We start from the raw sequence: 18,273 nt of genomic DNA, 5'->3' as shown, positions 1-18,273 counted from the left end.
TTTTCTATGTTTAGGGATAACTTATTTGTTTTAAACCAGTTATTTAGTTTTTGGAATTCTATGTTTACATTATCATTCAGATCCTTAATGTTTGTCGAAAAGTAAAATAAATTTGTATTGTCTGCAATCATTATAAACTCAAGTTTGCAAGAAACTTTTGGAAGGTTTTTTATATAGATTAGAAACAAAAGAGAAGCAAGAATAGAACCTTGGGGAAGACCGCATGTTAATTTTAATAATCTAGTGTAGTAGTTATCATCTGTAATAATAGCAACAGGTTACTTTATTTTTTTAAATACTTTTCTCATATTTTTTTATATATGCTATTGATAAAAAGACTAACTATACTCCGTGGAGCAAGTAACATCTTTAGAATAAAGGTGCGATTTGATTATTACACATATATTTCAGGATGCTTAACATAAATTACAATAATCCAAATATCCCAAACACGCAGATACGTTAAGAGCTTAAGAGTGTAAGTGCTAAGAGTCAAGAGGCGTAAGTGCAATGAAAGAGAATTCAGCGCATGCCACATTAGTTTTTCATATAGCGTTATATTAAAAAAAAAGTTTGTCAGATCAATTGTTGGGTTAGTTCGATAATTATCGAAGTAACACAATAATTGGATGGTTAGGCGCCTAACCAGCCTATACAATAAAAAATTAGTTTAAATTAAAAAATGATTTATGTAGTGTTTCTTTGTAAACACCAAAATACTATAATTAAAACTTTTAAGTGCACTGAACTGCAATTACTTTTAATTTTTTCGGTTTAGTGGCTTTTGTTAAAGAATTTTAAACTTCGCGTCAAATTATCTCATTTCAACATATTCGTTGTGTAGGCTGATTTGGCGCTAAGTCATCCGATCGATTTGGCAAATTTTTTTCTTCTAAAAATTGATTTAAAAATTAGAAAGGATTTCCTTAAGAAGGAAATCCTTTCTAATATTTAAACTTTTCTAATTTTTAAATTTTTAGCTTATTAGTCTTGAGCTTAAATCAAAATTAATATACATAATGACATACAAAAGCAACACAGCTAAAAAAAATAGAAATTTTCATTTAAAATAACTTTAGCACGATTAGCGTTTTGTAATATAAACTGCTATATACAAAGGGTGGGTGTGGTGGGAATAAAAGAAGGGTGGAAGGGATAGGAATTTTAGTCCAGCTCTTATAAATAGGAGGGTTTTTATAAAAGGGTTGCTCAAACTAATATTTTTTAGAGAATATTCATTTTTTAAACAGTTGTTTTATCTAGTGTTGTTACTACTTTTAATTAATTCGACTGTCTACTAAATCGACTAATATGTTTTCTAAAGTTGACTAAAATCGACTAATACATTTTTGAAATAGACTAAATCTAATCTAAAATCTAAAACTAATACATTTTTGAAATAGACTAAAGTTGATTTAGTCGAATTATAGGAATAAATATTTTTTTCAAAATAAATTGTATTAAAAATAATAAAATAATTTATATTCGTATTCTATTTTATAGCGTCATATCATTTAAATAATAATGGAGTAAAACAAACTAAGAGCAGGTCCACTCCCACAACGAGACAATTTATACCCAGACCCCAATGATTTAGGGACCGCCTTAAATACTTGCTAAATAGTAAAAAGTCTATACAATCACATTTACAATGTTATTGTATAAATAATATTTAGATTTTAGAGATTTTCGATTTAATTTTGTCCCAGGGCCTCGTTTTTAGAACGACCAAATATTTATGAAAATTACAAACATAAGTTAAACAACAACAAAAAATTAATGAAATATATAACAAAAAATTTAATTAGGTATAAATATTGCTAACATGCTATGAACTAGATAAAACTTTGAAAGAGTAAACGAAAAACAGTATGTATTAATTATAGTACATGTTATTCTTATTAAATGAACAAACAAAAATTCAAAATTCAAAAAATTAAAATCGAATATGATTTTAAAAGTATTACTCGACTATATCGACGTTTTGTCGGTTAGTAGGAAACCATAGTCGATTAAGTCGACTATTCGATTTTTCAAAGCCTAATTTCAACTTTCGACTTAAAGTCGATTTAGTCGAAGTCGATAAAAACACTCGTTTTATCATATCTTTAACAGGATTTAATACGCTTATATTATGCTTATTGCATAAGATATATACTACGGCGAGGAATAAACGATAGTCAACGTCCCCGTGTATTCAACGTGCGAGAGTACCAAAAGTAGACGTTAATTTTGCATTTACAAAACAAGTATAGATTATTATAAATAACCTACTTTTGAATGGCATTAACAATCCTCAACCGAAAACTTTACTGGTTAAAGACTAAATTTTCAATATAACTAAATAATAATTTAAAACAAATAAATAAATGACTACTTTAAATGATAGCAAGGAATGTTTCTTAAATTTAAATATTGGAGTTTTGGGACATGTTGACAGCGGAAAAACATCTCTTTCGAAATCTTTGAGCACTGTAGCTTCTACTGCAGCATTTGATAAGAATCCTCAAAGCAAAGAGAGAGGCATTACTTTGGATCTTGGTTTTAGTTCTTTTTTGGTAAGCTGTCCTGACCATTTGAAAGACAACAATTATGAAAAGCTGCAATTTACTTTAGTTGATTGCCCAGGACATGCTTCTCTTATAAAAACAATTTTAGGTAAATTTGTGTGTGTGTGTGTGTGTGTGCGTGTGTGTGTGTGTGTGTGTGTGTGTGTGTGTGTGTGTGTGTGTGTGTCATACATAGCAATAAAGTTAATGACCTGTTAAAAATAAAAAAACCATGTAGTTGCTCTTTTTACGATATGTATAAAACAACAGCAACAACAAGCTATTAATTTTCTCTTTATAATCACTTTTATAATAGTAATAGTAACAACAACAACAACAACAGCAATTAAATAAATAATAATGGTAAATTATAATAATAGTTAGAAAGATATATAAAAAAGATAACAAAATTAATATAGGGTAATACAAGTTGTAATTAAAATAATAATAAATTATAATAAAACCAAATTAAAAAAAAATTAAATAATGATAATAATAGTTATAAGTATAATATTGTTTTATAATAATAAGTTGATGATTTATAAATAAAAGTTGGTCTTTAAAGATAAAGTTCAATAAAAGGTTAACTTTGATTGATATATCACCTTATTAGTTAAATAATTTTAAATAAACATGTATGTGTATATCTTTGCACATTCAAATATAAAAAAATTTTAATTGGACTCAGTCGCAAAGGTTTTTGTTTTGTGTTAAAGGCAATTGTCTACTAGCTTGTTAAAAAAATTTCAGAGATAAACGCCACAAAATTGTTTAAATGAAGTTTTATTTCCTTTATTTTTGATAATTTTGGTAAATAAAATTTTTTACGATTTAAAAAAATATCTTTTTCACTTTAAAGCCATTACCATGTCTATTTTTAATCTTATTTTAAGTAAGACTAATAATATAAATTTGCCATTTATACTGATTGCCATTTGTAATATTAATTAGATCTGTATGGTTTAACCATTATTTGATGCTTATTATATTTGGCTCTAATTATCTTTTAAGATATTGAAGATCGTATATACCATTAAATAATTTCAAAGTTCTTTCTAATTTGACCTCTGAAAAGTTTGTAGTTTTGATTTACTATGTCATAAAGTATATGTGATAAATAAGTTATGTAACCATATGTTATAATTATCAAAGTGTAATGTTTGTCTTTTTACAAAAAACTAGTTACTTTTATCTTGGTCCTTTGAGCTTTCTTTCAGCTAAACATCAGTAAGTACTTAACTCAAGACAAACTAGTGGTAGCAGTGGTACTAGTAAACTAGTGGTAGCTCACAATCAAGACGTTTATGGTTTAAATTTACCCTACATCTCTAGTAGTACTTTTCTAAACCTATTTTTTAGCCTTTTTAAACAAGATTCTTGGTTTAGAGTTTAACTTTGAGAGAAAGTTGCAAATAAAGTCTTTTTGACTCTAGAATATAAAATAATATAGATCTATCCTTTTTGACTCTAAAATATAAAATAATATAAATCCAGCCTTCTTGGCTCTTGACTATAAAATATAAAACATATGTTTAGAAAAAATAAAAACAAACAAGCAAAAACAAGAAGTTGTATCACTACTCATAATATAAAAGTATCAACTTTCAAGCATTTTTGTAGGGGAGCAGTAAACAAACCCAAAAAATAAGTAAGTTGAAGATTTCTAATAAATTTAAGAGTAGTGGGTATAAAAGCTCAAATTAATAAGCAGGTGTCTGTTTATTGTTGAAGTCATTCCAACAAAATTTTATCTGTAGCATTTTTTTCGGTGGATTTCTCTAATCTCTAATAGAGACTTTGGTGTAGATGTAATATAAATAGTGCTAAATTTAAGTTAATAAGCACTACATTGAATACAATGACAAAAGTAAATGTGTTGAATACAATGAAATTTTTTCTTAGTTGTGTTGCGAATCTAGCTGATTTTTAAATTGAATCAATAAAACACAAAATTTAATCAGTCATAACGCCGAGATTTGTTTAGACAAAATATTGTTTTTTTCTGCAATTTAATTTTTATAAAAAAGTTTTTTTTTTCCTTTTTTAAAATGCTTCTTGCGAATGTTTTAAAAATTTTAATGTGATTTATCTCTGGCAGCAAGATGGCATCTAGATGAATCAAAATCTATTATTATATATAGAATATAAGAGCACATAGATAAAAAAATTTAAATACCTTTTTAAAGTGGCAAAAAAAAGATATTTAAACAAAATAAAAATTAAAAATCAACTATTCATTAAGCATATTTATCAGTTGTGCATTATTCTATGCTAAACATTAAAAAAGAAACAAGTTTGTTTCGAAAATTTATTTTTAGCTGTTTTCTTCTGCAGCTGTCACTTTTTAATTAAATATTTTTCTTTAAATAGAATATAAATATATTATTTTGTTTCTTTTTATAGGTGGTGCACAAATCATAGATATGATGTTATTAGTAATTGATGTTGTAAAAGGGATGCAAACGCAGACAGCAGAGTGTTTAATTATTGGTGAGATTTTGTGTGAAAAGATGATTGTTGTTATCAACAAAATTGATCTTATTTCTGAGGATAAACGAAGTTCAGTTGTACAAAAGGTGAAAACATTAGCATATTAAAATTTGCAGTGGCACATCCAGAATCAAAAAATCTAGTTATTTGTTTGAAAATATTTGTTAATTATTTAGATGAAAATGAGACTACTGAAGACATTAGAAAATACAAAGTTTAAAAATGCACCTGTTGTAGCTGTTGCTGCAAAATTTGGAGAGACTGACAGTGAAAGACCAGAAACAATTGGTTTAGATGATTTAATTGCATGTTTAAAGAGTCAATCATATATACCAAACAGGAATCCAACTGGTTCATTTTTGTTAGCAGTTGATCATTGTTTCTCAATACGCGGCCAAGGAACAGTAATGACTGGAACTGTGCTAAATGGGAGCATTGCTGTTAATGACAATGTCGAAATTCCAGCACTTAAGGCAAGTTGACTAATTCTTTATTACTTTGATTTTCTTAAAAAAATATGTAAAAACATGAGATTATAATTGTAATAGTTAAAATTATAGCTGCATTAACAGTGAATGAGTTAAAAACTCACTTTGACAGCTTTTGACAATATACAATAATTTGATCCAAAAAATTTAAATAATAGTATTTAGGTTAATTTTTGATGCTAAATATACATCTAATTTCTTTTTAAAATCATTTACGTTTGTTGAATTGACGAATTCTAATGGCAATGCGTTCCATAAATTTGCAGTTCTGTTTGTTCTCTACTGTATTCTGGTTTGTTCTCTACTGTGTTTCTTATTGTGATCTTTGTGTGATTTTGATAATGTTTGTTTTTTTAAAAGTTCTACTTTTTCGATTTTATTGAAAATTTTAAATACTTGAATAAGATCTTCTCTTTGTTTTCTTTCTGACAATGTTGTTAAATTTAGTGTCTGTAAACGGTATTGGTACTTTTTATGTTCTTTGCCATCCTTGTCATTCTGTGCTGTACTTTTTCTAATATTTCAATCTCACCTTGTAGTTTGGTGACCAAACTGGTGCTGCAAATTCAATCAGAGGTCTAACAAAAGTTGTGTATAATTGCTTGACAAGATGCTGATCTAAATGGACAAAGGTGTTTTTTTATCATCGCCATTGTTGCATTTGCTTTTGATGTTACTATGTGTTTATTCCATTTCAGAGATGTATCAAAATTTACACCAAGATCACGTTCATTTGTTAAATTGTTAATTTCTGATCCATTAACTGTGTAAGTGAAGTTGATGTTGTTTTTACTGTAATGCATAACCACACATTTACCTCGTTCAGTTTGATTACCCATTTTTTCTGACTCTTTTATATTATTAAAGTCTCTTTTAATCAATTTACTGCTGACAAGATATATTGTCATCTGCATATATTTGTGTGTGTGTGTATCATATGTAAATGCAGCATTAGATGGACACTGATGACATCATACTGAAATAGGTTTTAAAAATCTTTTGTCCATTTGGCATACGTGCTGCTATGAATTGTTTAACATTTTATTTTAAAATATTAAGTGTTGCAATGATGCAACTTAGATAGTTCATAGGGTACAGTAAAGGGTTGTCAACAAATTATGTCACACAATTTTTGACCCCCTCATCACAACATCGTAACACTTTAGTAACAAGTTCCATATGAGTTGTCACAAAACCGCTCACTCTCCCCCCCCCCCCCATCCCCATTAAAGTGTGACATCTAAATTAAGATTTATTTTTTCTTATTAAAATGTGTTGATCTTTTGTTAGACTTTTTTTAACTTTTTTTTTTTTTTTTGCAATTTTAAATTTCTTTTTTTCTTAATTTCATTTTTTATCAGAGCATAAATGTTGTCTTGCAATTTATTAGATGGTTGGATATGTTTATTAAAATGTAAAATTAGCACAATATATTTTTCAGTATTGTGCTGACCTAAGTCCACAAAAACTGTATATATTTGTTATCAAGGTTTTGTTAATAAAGTAATTATTAGAAAACAATATTTGTTCTAATTTTTATTACAGTCATAACTTTAAAATGCTTTGAAACACTGAGCTAAAATTTTTTAGGTTAAATAGGTTCACTTATTGCTGTCCTTGCAATCATTATCAATGTCAAATTGATTCACCTATATCTATCCTTACCATCATTACCAATATCAAATAGGTTCACTTATTGCTATCCTTAACATCATTACCAATATCAAATAGGTTTACCTATTTCTATACTTACAATTATTGCCAATATCAAATAGGTTTACCTATTGCTATCCTTACCATAATTGCCAGTATCAAATATTCTTCATAAAATTTTGTTTAAAGTTTCAAATGATGAACCTGATATGAATTTGCTAACTTAGTACAGGGGCGGATCCATTTGGAGGTGCAACTGCCCCCTCCCCCAGATTAATTTTTTTTTTCTTTTATACTTTTATATATTTAATATAGCATGTTATTTGAAAAAAGGAAGTAAATTTGGCTGCTGATATGAAATTTTAATAAAATTGTAAGACGCAAATTTTAAATTATACTTTTGGGATAACAATATATTATGTCATTCATTTAATTCATTTATTATATATTGCGGCTATTTAGCTGGAATCATTTTATAAACAAGGAGGTCTTACCTAGTGACTAAAAGTCTTCAAGCGAGACCCTGTAGCAAAACAAAAATTGTGTAACAAAGATAGACATTCTGTGAAATATCCACTCTCCATTTATAAAATTGTTTTTAATGAAGTGGATAGCAATCATTAAATGAAAAGTTTTTATAATTATAAAGACCAAATTAAATAGCACCGTCTGTTGGTTTCTTTATTTAGTCGATTATGAAAATGGTGAAATCTGTTTATGTTTATGAAAAATGGTGAAATGTGTTTATTGTTGTCCTACGAGTTATTTATCATTGAAGAAGTCAAATGATTTAAAAACGTTTTTAAAAATGTATAGATTTCCCAGAGACAAAGAGAAGAAAACACGTTGGATAGAATGTTTCCTAATGCGAGTTTTAAAACGTCTAGCAACACTTTATTATATGATCTGATTGACATCAAAATTTCAAAAAGGTTAAACTAAAATAACATTTTGCACAATTTTCCTTTCAGATAGATTTTTAGTTACTTCTAAAATTGCAAGGAACTTTCTATTACTTTTTTTTTAAATTTGGAAATTTCTACTAGGAACTATTATTCTCTGTGACAAGGTGTATGTTACAAAAATGTTATTGTATCAAGAAGTTGCTGTTTTTGGAAAACCAATTATATAAATTCTCTTTTGAAAATGATTATAATATAGATATAAATCAACATAGTAAACATCCATGTTATTGACGCATTTCCAATAACATTCCATGTTATTGACGCATTTCCAATCAAGATGGAAAGACGAGTATTTGAAGAATCTGTGCGAGTATCGTAAATCTTCCAAAGTTAAAGGCTCAGCTCTAATTACAAATGGTGATATAGTTTCATTAGACAATTCCCCTAGGAATTGTCTATTAAAACTATATCAAAGGAACTTTCTACTACTTTTTTTTTGTTCGGAAATTTCTACTAGGAACTATTATTCTCTGTGAAAAGGTGTATGTTACAAAAGTGTTGATATAAATTCTTTTTCGAAAAGTGTTTTAGATATTATGATAACTTGTAATTCAAGTTATATGTTTGATGGTCCTAAATTTCTTTTGAAAATATTGTGAATACCTGTAAACAAATAAATTCCTAATTTTTATGTGATCAAATTCATTTAACTTTAGAATCAGTAAGAAAGTCAAATAGCAAAGCAAAGACAATTATATGTGATAAAAATCTAACTCTAAAATTTAATGAAAAATCTTGGTTAACTACTGATGGTATTCTTTTGTTGTTTGACTTTTGTCCACATTATCAAAAACATACAACATAATCGAATCAAAAAACAAAACTTTTTTTTGTTATAATACTTACAATGTTTTTCTTAATCACCCTGAAACTTCTATCTCAAACGTTAACAAGACTGGTGGTTTTGTTAAATTTGCTGTCTCATAATGGGAAACTTTCAATCTAAAAAGTGTGAGCATATATTTTAGGTTCAAGTGTGGGCATATATTTTAGGTTAATGATCGAAAAGCTTCCTCAGAGATCTAAATGATAAACAGAGAAAGTTTGTTTTGGATTTTTTGATACAGCATTATGCATGAAAAAAAATCAGAAAATAGACATAAAACATCAACACATGCCACAAGGCATTTCACAAATTATACAAATGAATAAATAGTCTAGTTAATTAAAACGCTATTAAGAGAAACACTTTTGTTACAAATATATTATGTTAGGAAAATTTGTTACAGAACCACTTGAAATCTAGAAATTTAAGAAAAGTATCTTTATTAAAGTAATTTTTTTGCAGACCAAAACATTTTAACAACCACAAATATTTTGTTGGTTTAAATATATAGATAAATTTATATGATAATGTTTTGTATATTATTTGGCATAATTACATTGACTGGCATTTGGAATACCAAGAACTAAATGTAAATACATCGACTGAGGATAAGAGTTCGGTCAAGATTTTAGTCATGATTAAAGGTCATAAAAGACAAGTAAACTATCATTTCATTAAAGAGTATTCAGTTTGACTAGACGGTTTTAATGTTGCGTAAATCAAGTAACGTTCTTCCACTCTAAACGGACAGAAGAAGAAAGTAGTGGTAGGGGACCTCATGTATCACTTTAAGCCACTGTACATCCAAGGCTGGCCTGAATGATGTGTGATACCCTCCCCCACCCCCTATTAATGATGGCGTGAATGATGTGTGATACGCTCCCCTACCCCCTATTAATAAATTTTTTTTCATTATGTCTGCAAATTTTGCTCTTTTAAACCAGCAAATCGGCATATGTAGATCATATAGTATAGTCTGCAAAATTGGACTTTTAGAACTGTCGGCAAATGTGAAAAGCACGGGCCTTTTTTCTTTTTCTAGACAAAAAAATATTTATAGCATTTTTGCTACAGACAATAAAAATTCTGTATCCACCCCTGGATCCACCAAATCAAATAAAAACCTAAAATTCATCTCCACCTTCCCACTCCCCCTTACTAAATTGTCTGGATCCACCAAATCAAAAAAACTCAAAAATTGCCCTCATCCTTGTTAGATAGTCTACATATGCCCCTGACTTAATATGGAAATATTCTAAAAGATTTCATTTAGAAAAAAAAAATTTTATTTTTGGTTTTTTTAGTTAGAATTTATTTCATCCAAAAAGTTTAAAATATAATTAACTCAAAAAAAAACATTAACAACTGACTTAGGAATATATCATTTTCCTAAAATTTTCGGGCAGTGCCTTTAAATGTTAGAAATATATTTAATGGTTTCAGATAATATTTATAAAATAAAAATATTAACGTATTAATATTATTTACAAAAATAAACATAATTTGGTTAAAATATTTATAAATTTATTTATATGATGTTTATTGTCGAAAGAATTCAATTTTTTTAGGAAATAAAGAAAGTGAAGTCTTTGCAAATGTTCCGACAACCTGTTAAAAGGGCATTTCAAGGTGACAGAGTTGGTGTTTGTGTAACGCAGTTTGATCCAAAAAATTTAGAACGAGGGTTTGTGTGTTCGCCCGGAACATTACCGACTTTGTTTGGAGCAATTTTATCGGTTAACAAAATTTCCTATTTTAAAGGAAGCTGTACAAACAAATCAAAGTTCCATATTACAGTTGGTTACGAAACGGTCATGGCAAAAATGCAGTTTTTTAATATTTCTCATTTAAATTCCGACGTAGTTAATGACAGTATATTTAATTTTAATTGCGAATACAGTTTTCAAGAGGAACTTACCGAAAATAAAAATTCTGGTGCTCAGTTTGTATTATTGGAGTTTGAGCGACCGATTATATGTCAAAAAGATGCTCTTGTGATTGCTTCAAAGTTAGATATTGATATAAATGTAAACACATGTCGGATTGCCTTTTATGGAAAAATTGTACATCCTTTCACATTGAAAGATTTTAAAGAAACATTACTTCCAAATTTAAAAGTGTATAAAATGAAACAGAAGGAAGGGGTTATCGAGAGAATGATGGATGATTATACTGTCATAGCACGCTCCATATTTAAAAAAGAAACAAGGTTAGAGTTGTTTGACAATATGAAGGTTACTCTTTCTACTGGTGAGACGGGTCGAATTGATGGTCGTTTTGGACAAAGCGGTAAAATAAAGATAAATGTCCCAAACGGCTTAGACATCCTTACTAAAGAAAGACTTTCAGTTAAAAAAAAGGGTAAGCAGCAACTCACAGCTGATGTAAATTCAGATAGCGTAGAACTTATTAAAGTTTCCTTGTGTTTCAAAAAATATATCTATGATTCTACCAATAAAATGATACAAAATTAGAAAACTTGTGTTTTTGTTTACATTTGGATTTATAGATTTTCGTCAACAAAATTTTCCATTTTGATTTCGCTAAATGGAACGTACTTTAATTCTTTTATTTCTTTAATCGTGCCCTCCTGTTGCAGTGTTTCACAGTCAACTTCTTCCAACTCCACTGCAAGGGCATCCATAAAGTACGAACGCAGCAAAACCACTAATTTAGGACCCCCTTTCTTCCTTTGTACGCAGTCGGATGCTTTTAAGTGCGCCCTCCATCCCCAACCTTCCTCTGCGTACGTATGCTTTATTTATTACAAAATCAACCCCCTTCCCAACGCATAAATTTTTCAAAACATTAAAGACAAAAAAAAAACTTTTTGTTTATTTGACATATCTATGTTACATAACCTAATATCGATTTTTTTACATCATGAAATTTTATATATATATATAAAATTTTATGATGTAAAAAAATCGATATTAGGTCATGTAAATGGTATGTGTGTATGTATATATATATATATATACAGTCTTGGCCATAAGTTTGGAACCGATTAGGTTTTTTGATATAATTACACTTTTTATACCCAAAATATCAACAAAAACTTTTGAAATCATTTTTATTTTAAATATTATATACAAGTAAATATTCTGTCATGTAAAAAATAGTATCAGTATTTTGAATAATGTCCTTTGGCACCCAGTACTGCTGCCATTCTCGCTGGCATTGAATCGGACAATTTCGCGCAGTATTCTGGGGTTATGGCAGTTGTCCATACACGCTTGATGGCATCAATCACTTCTCTGACGTTGGATTTGTGGCAGCAACCTTCTGCTTAATCATTGTCCACATGTTTTCTATTGGGTTTAGGTCAGGACTTGAGCCAGGCCATGGACCCAAGACTTCGATATGTTTCTGTCTTAGCCAGTTGGTTACAACTGCTGCTCTGTGGCAGGGTGCACCATCATGCTGAAATACCTTACATTTCAGAATGTTCATGTGAGTGTTCAACTTTTCCTTTAATATCCCAAGGTAAACTTGAGCATTGATGGTTGTATTCTTTGGCATGAACCATATGCCACCTCGACCTGATGCCGAGAAACTTGCCCACACCATAACGGTAGGCGCCTGCTTCACAGTGGGAACAACATACCTGATGTTGTATCTTTGTTTTGCAGGTCTCCTGACATGTCTGATATATGAGGCAAACTGAGAAAAAGTTGACTCATCTGAAAACATAGTTTTTTTCCAGTCTTGTGCAGTCCAGTCTTTGTACTTGCGACAGAATGTCAAGCGGTCACGGATATTCTTTTTACTTAACATGGCTTTCTTTGCTGGACGACATGATGGCAGCTTGAATTCCTTCAAAAGGCGTCTTCTGATTGTTCTTGTACTGGCAGGAAGTGATGAATTTACTGCTGTCTGGAGAGATGACCATGTTTGATTTGCAGCAGCAAGCCGATGTATCACCCGATCCGTTGTGGCAGAAGTTATGCGAGGTCGTCCAGACCTCTTTCTGGATTCCAGAGTGCCCAACTGCTTTGCTCTTGCAATGCCTTTGGTGACAGCAGACTTAGATATGTGCAGTATACCAGCTATTTTACTGTGAGAATAATTCTGCTGGTGTAGGATCATCATCTGTGCCCTTTTCTCCTTCGACAATTCAATACTTCTAGTCATTTTACGCACTGTACATGTTAATGTAGAATACTTACTGCTAATAATATAAATAATTATAAATTAATAGATCTATTTTTATGAATAGTATATATTATTGAATGATAATTTGCAAACATTTATACAAATAAAGCGATTTATTTGCATATTTTTACTTCTTATATAACAATAAAAGGATAAATTAATTAATTTTATACTTATAAGAAATTAAGCCTTACCTTTCGCACTGATATGCAGTTAATATATATGTAAATCAGCTAATTAATTGATTAAAATATAATGTATAGTTTGTTAATATAAGTAAGTATATTTCAACATTAGTTCAACCGAATATTAGTTCAGGTAAACATTAGTTCAAGGGAACGATAGTTTAGGCATTGAACAGTGTATAATGCAGCTTAATGAGGGTCATATTGTTCACGATGCTCTGCTGCGGTGTAAAGTTACACGATTCACGTTTTGCAACGATTAAGAAGTCGCGAAGGCATTTAACTATGCAACTGATGCTGCATAAACACGATGCTGCAGCAGTTAAATGCCGTACGCGTCATAGAAACGTTCCTATGAGAAAAAAATTCATCGGTTCCAAACTTATGGTCAAGACTGTATATATATATATATATATATATATATATAAATATATATATATATATATATATATATATATATATATATATATATATATATATATATATATATATATATATATATATATATATAAATCAAGTCTAAGGAGAGTACGAGAGAAAGTCAAACCGCGTACGTACTCACTGTCTTTGACTTCCCTTCCCCCTCGTACGCATCCGTGCGTTTTTAGGTTACTCCCCCTTTCCTCATACCTACGTTCGTTTTTTATGGTAGACCCATATATCTGTATGGTGAGGTTATCTGTAACTTTATATAGCTATAAAATACTCTTTGGTGGGTTGGAATAAGCGGGGTGGTTGGAAATATCACTAAAACTTAATAAGCAGGGGGGCTGGAATAAGCGGGAGGGTTGGAAAATTTCGAGTTTTTTTAAATACTTAAAGCAATAACTAAGTAATGTTTTTGTTAATTATTAACATATATATTAGTGTCTGAAAACAAGTAAATATATAATAAAGAAGTACTAAAGTCCACAGAAGAAATATCAACAGAAGTCCAGTTCAAATAATTTTCTCTCTTTACATATTTTGTAAAATGTCAAATATGTTACCCTCGCCCTCTTCATGGCGTTAATTTTTGGCCTAAAATCTTTCAGCGCGAACTGTTCGCGAGACTATTAAAACTAAATGTTGCGTAGACTGGAATATTTTTATGTTTGGTTCAGTCTACACTAAGCCATGCAGTTAAGTAACCAAGGATCATGGCTTAATTGGTCAAAAGTTGAATGTTTTAATGTGTTAATATGTTGAAATAGGAGTTATATTTTGTTTATGGAAGAATATATGTATTTTTACACATTTTTCGTTTTATTTTAATCATAATAAATAAGTCTACAAAAAGATGTTCGATAAACCACTATGCTACCTCTTCTATACACACAGTTTTTTGAAATTTTGAAATGATAAAAATTTGAAAATGATGTTTTCATTAATATCTTTTTTTTAGCCAGAGATTTTGAAAGTTAATGAATATATCTTGAGATATCTTATTTTTTCTTGTAAAAATTGACATTTTTGATTTTCAAAAAGTCTTAAAACCTAAAATAATGAATTAACTTTAAAATCTCTAACTAAATACGGACCTAACACACTAAGGACTATTTGCGAAATTTTTTTATAAATGAAGTAAAAGATAAGTAGGAGTTTATCTCTGATGTTTTTATGTGACTTTTTGACTAATTTTCAGAAAACTGGCAGCCATTTTTAAAAAATATTTTTTTATTATTTGATTAAAAAACAAACAATTTGTAAGATTTTATCTTGAATGTTAAAATGTGAATGTTATTTAATTTTTTATTTATTTGTCACTTGACATTAAATTTTTTTTTTTTTTAATTTTATAGTTAATAAAACATATTTCATAAAAATAATATTTATTAGTAGGTATAAATATATATTAAAACAGTATGAAAAATATTTACAAATATCTTCGCTTGCAACGTGTGACTGGCTACACATCAGTGTTGTCTGTGTTTAACCGAGAAATACATTCAGATCATTTTATGAAGTAAGTGTATATTTATGCTACATTATTGTGTTATTTAGGATATTTAAACACACTAAATATTACTTTTTATTTTATTTGACTGAGATAAGTAGGAAAAAGGAAAAAAAAATTCCTTTGTAAGGAAAAAAAAATGCTTGAAAGTTTTGAAGTTCCAAGTTTTATCTTTTTATTATTACATCTTCATAATTGTTTATATTAATTATTATTTTTACTTTTATATTTTTGTCTTGTTTTCTGTTTTATTTTGTATGATGACTTTCAAAGTTATGTTCATTAAATTTTAAAATTGTCTAGATTTTATTCTACATTTTTGTATACTTTGTAAATAAATTGTAACTTTATTAAATATTTTTATAGAAGATAAATTTTTTACTTGGTTACATATTATTAATTTATTATTAAGTTCTTATTAAGTTGATAAAAAAAGTTTATTATTGATTACAACAATTTTATTATTGAAGGAATATAAAGACTATATTGAACATGCAACATATAAATGAATATTAATAAATATTATATTTATTAATATCCATTTATATGTTGCAATTTGTAGTTTGTTTTTCAAAGTTGATAAGCATCTGATACAAGGTATCGGATATACTTATTATGAGGTTATAGTAATCTGATGCAAGTTATCAGATTATTAAAAACCTTGATGTTTGTGTTAAGGTTATCTAAGTAAAGCCATGATCCAAGCAGGGATGTGGAGTCCCAAAAGGACTCCAGATTTGTATGTCACAATAAGATTATTTCAAGTATTGTGAATTTCAAAATAGGTATCACAGACGTAATGACTTGCAAGGCTGCTCAGTTTTATGGCTTTTTATAATAAAATTTGTGCTGGCAAACATCAAAAAGTATTTACAAGCATTGTATTTACATTTTTTGGTTTCATTTTATTTCTGAAAATCCTTTTGCATTTTAATTATATCTCAATTTAAATAATTTGAACAAATTATATTTGTTCAATTAATTAATATATTTTTTTAGACTTGGATTTTATTCATATTATTTCAAGATATTTTCATATAACCTTTATAAAAAAGATAAGATATTCAAAATATGAAAATAATTTATTTCTATTAGTTTTTATAAATATTACCTGTTATAAAAAGTGTATAGTTTTATTGGTTTAAGGTTAAGTTATTATATTGGTTTAAGATTAACTTAAGGTTAGCTATTTAAACCACAACAAATCTAAAACTAGGCTGTTTAACAAGCTATGCAAACTACAGTGTGTGTAGATTTATGAAATAGAATTTACAAATTGAATGAAAATAGTGCATGTATGATAAGTTGGTAGGGCAGTAGTAATTTTTTATTTTTGTTTTTTAGGTATTGGCAGGCTATACTTGACAACTTACTTTCCTGCAACGAAATCAAAAAACGTTGCGTCCTTATTAATTAATGGATCAGTGGAATAATGCTACTCTTACTTCTGGGGTCTTCACTTTACGACCAGCACCAGCTCCTCACGATTTTTTCGGTGGACAAGAGGAAGGATCTTGCAAACGCTCTAGGTCGTTGTATGAACGGGATGCAAGTTTAACTGCTTTTACGAATTCAGAGTCGTCACCTTTTGCATCGACCAAATCAGTATAAAAGAATCGAACAGACTTTGCAACATATCCAGTTGTCGGTTTTATTGGCACGTGTCGTTTTCTTTTTGCATCGTATTTCGTCTTTCCTTTGTTTTTTATCACTTCGGCATCGTACTCTTCTTTGAACTTTTCCACTATTTTTCCAAGCTCCTTTTTTTCTACGTTACTATATTGGCTTCTTTCTGTCCTTTTAAAAATGAGTAATTCATTCAATGTTCGTCTTTCGCTAGTGAAATTTAATTTAAATTCCCCAAATACACTAACGAAGTCAATTTATGTTATATTTGTTTTGTATCTGACTAATAATAATGATCTTTTTTCTATACAATTTACAAATTTAAAATATTGATTAACTGATACTAAATAGTAAATATTCTATAAACCAGCAAAACTAAAATAGAATTATGTAAATTATTTGGCTTATGTGAATTTACAACGAGTTAAAAGATGTTTCCCTACTGTTTTTATATACATGGACAATTCGTACTCTTTATTTAAATGGTAAATGGATTAGGGAATTCGAGTTGCTTTGAATCAATTAAAAATACAAAATAATGAATGGTTTTCTTAGTACAGGCATTTTTCATTAAATATCGAAAATTCTGATTTTGAACGCTGTAACGGAGATGACGAATCTGAAACTGCTTCCAATTCAGTTGCACTTATGCGTAATTTAAAATTCCTACTTTTTTAAACACAGCTACATCAAGTATTAACATTATAAGTAAAAAGTATAAACAAAACGGTTTACTTTAATGATAAAAAGTTTTTTTTACGTTGATTTTTTTGTTCAAAACCATTCATGGTACCAGTTGATAAGACAACAACTATTCTTTATTTCGCATAGTACCTCAGAAACCTTAAAATGTGGCGAATATTAAATTTAGAAAGAAGTAATTTTTTAGCATAAATATTTTTAAATCTATATCTTAAAGCGTTAGGGTTGTCGTTTAGATAAATATTTTATTTAAAAATTTTTTAATCATTTTGCACTTGTTTAACTCTTTTTAGAAAAATAAATGTTTTTAAGATTTGCAGAATATTTGACGAGTTTCTTTCGTATTGTGGTTTATTCTTCTCTTGATAATTGGCACACCGAGAGACCAAGTACCAAGATCCGTAAAAGACGGGTTTAAGTCTATGAATGCTAGATCACACACGTTGAATTTCAGTTTTGCTAAAGTGCCCGGAGGTTCTGTGATATTGGATGTGATGTGATGGTATTGGACTGTAAAATTGGGTTTGATGGAGACCAATGTTACTCAAGCAAATGTGTATTTATATGTGTATACGTTTACATACAAATAAAAATAAAAAAAATTATCAAACCGGAACACATTGGTCAAAACAGCAATTTTTAAGTATCTACGTCTTTATTGAATGTCAAGAATTTGAGACGATTTAAAAGAAGAAAAA

General features: G+C 28.7%; 1 protein-coding gene and 1 long non-coding RNA gene across 2 annotated transcripts; both read left to right on the top strand.

The window, feature by feature from the left end:
• The first annotated feature begins 2,145 nt into the window (after nt 1–2,145).
• LOC100201706 (selenocysteine-specific elongation factor) lies at nt 2,146–11,449 on the top strand. Its single transcript, XM_065807664.1, has 4 exons — nt 2,146–2,658; nt 4,953–5,125; nt 5,216–5,512; nt 10,540–11,449. Exons 1-4 carry the CDS (start codon nt 2,370–2,372, stop codon nt 11,443–11,445), a joined length of 1,665 nt encoding a protein of 554 aa, XP_065663736.1. The 5' UTR covers nt 2,146–2,369; the 3' UTR covers nt 11,446–11,449.
• A 3,675-nt stretch (nt 11,450–15,124) lies between these two features.
• On the top strand, nt 15,125–17,271 carry LOC136085881 (uncharacterized). Its single transcript, XR_010641241.1, has 2 exons — nt 15,125–15,256; nt 16,592–17,271. It is a non-coding gene; the product is annotated as an uncharacterized LOC136085881 (long non-coding RNA).
• The last annotated feature ends 1,002 nt before the right edge of the window (nt 17,272–18,273 follow it).

This window comes from Hydra vulgaris, chromosome 10 (assembly GCF_038396675.1).
Source record: "Hydra vulgaris chromosome 10, alternate assembly HydraT2T_AEP".
Classification (NCBI taxonomy): Eukaryota; Metazoa; Cnidaria; class Hydrozoa; order Anthoathecata; family Hydridae; genus Hydra; species Hydra vulgaris.
The sequence above is the reverse complement of the archived record's forward strand: the minus strand, read 5'-3'. Positions and strand labels throughout refer to the sequence as shown.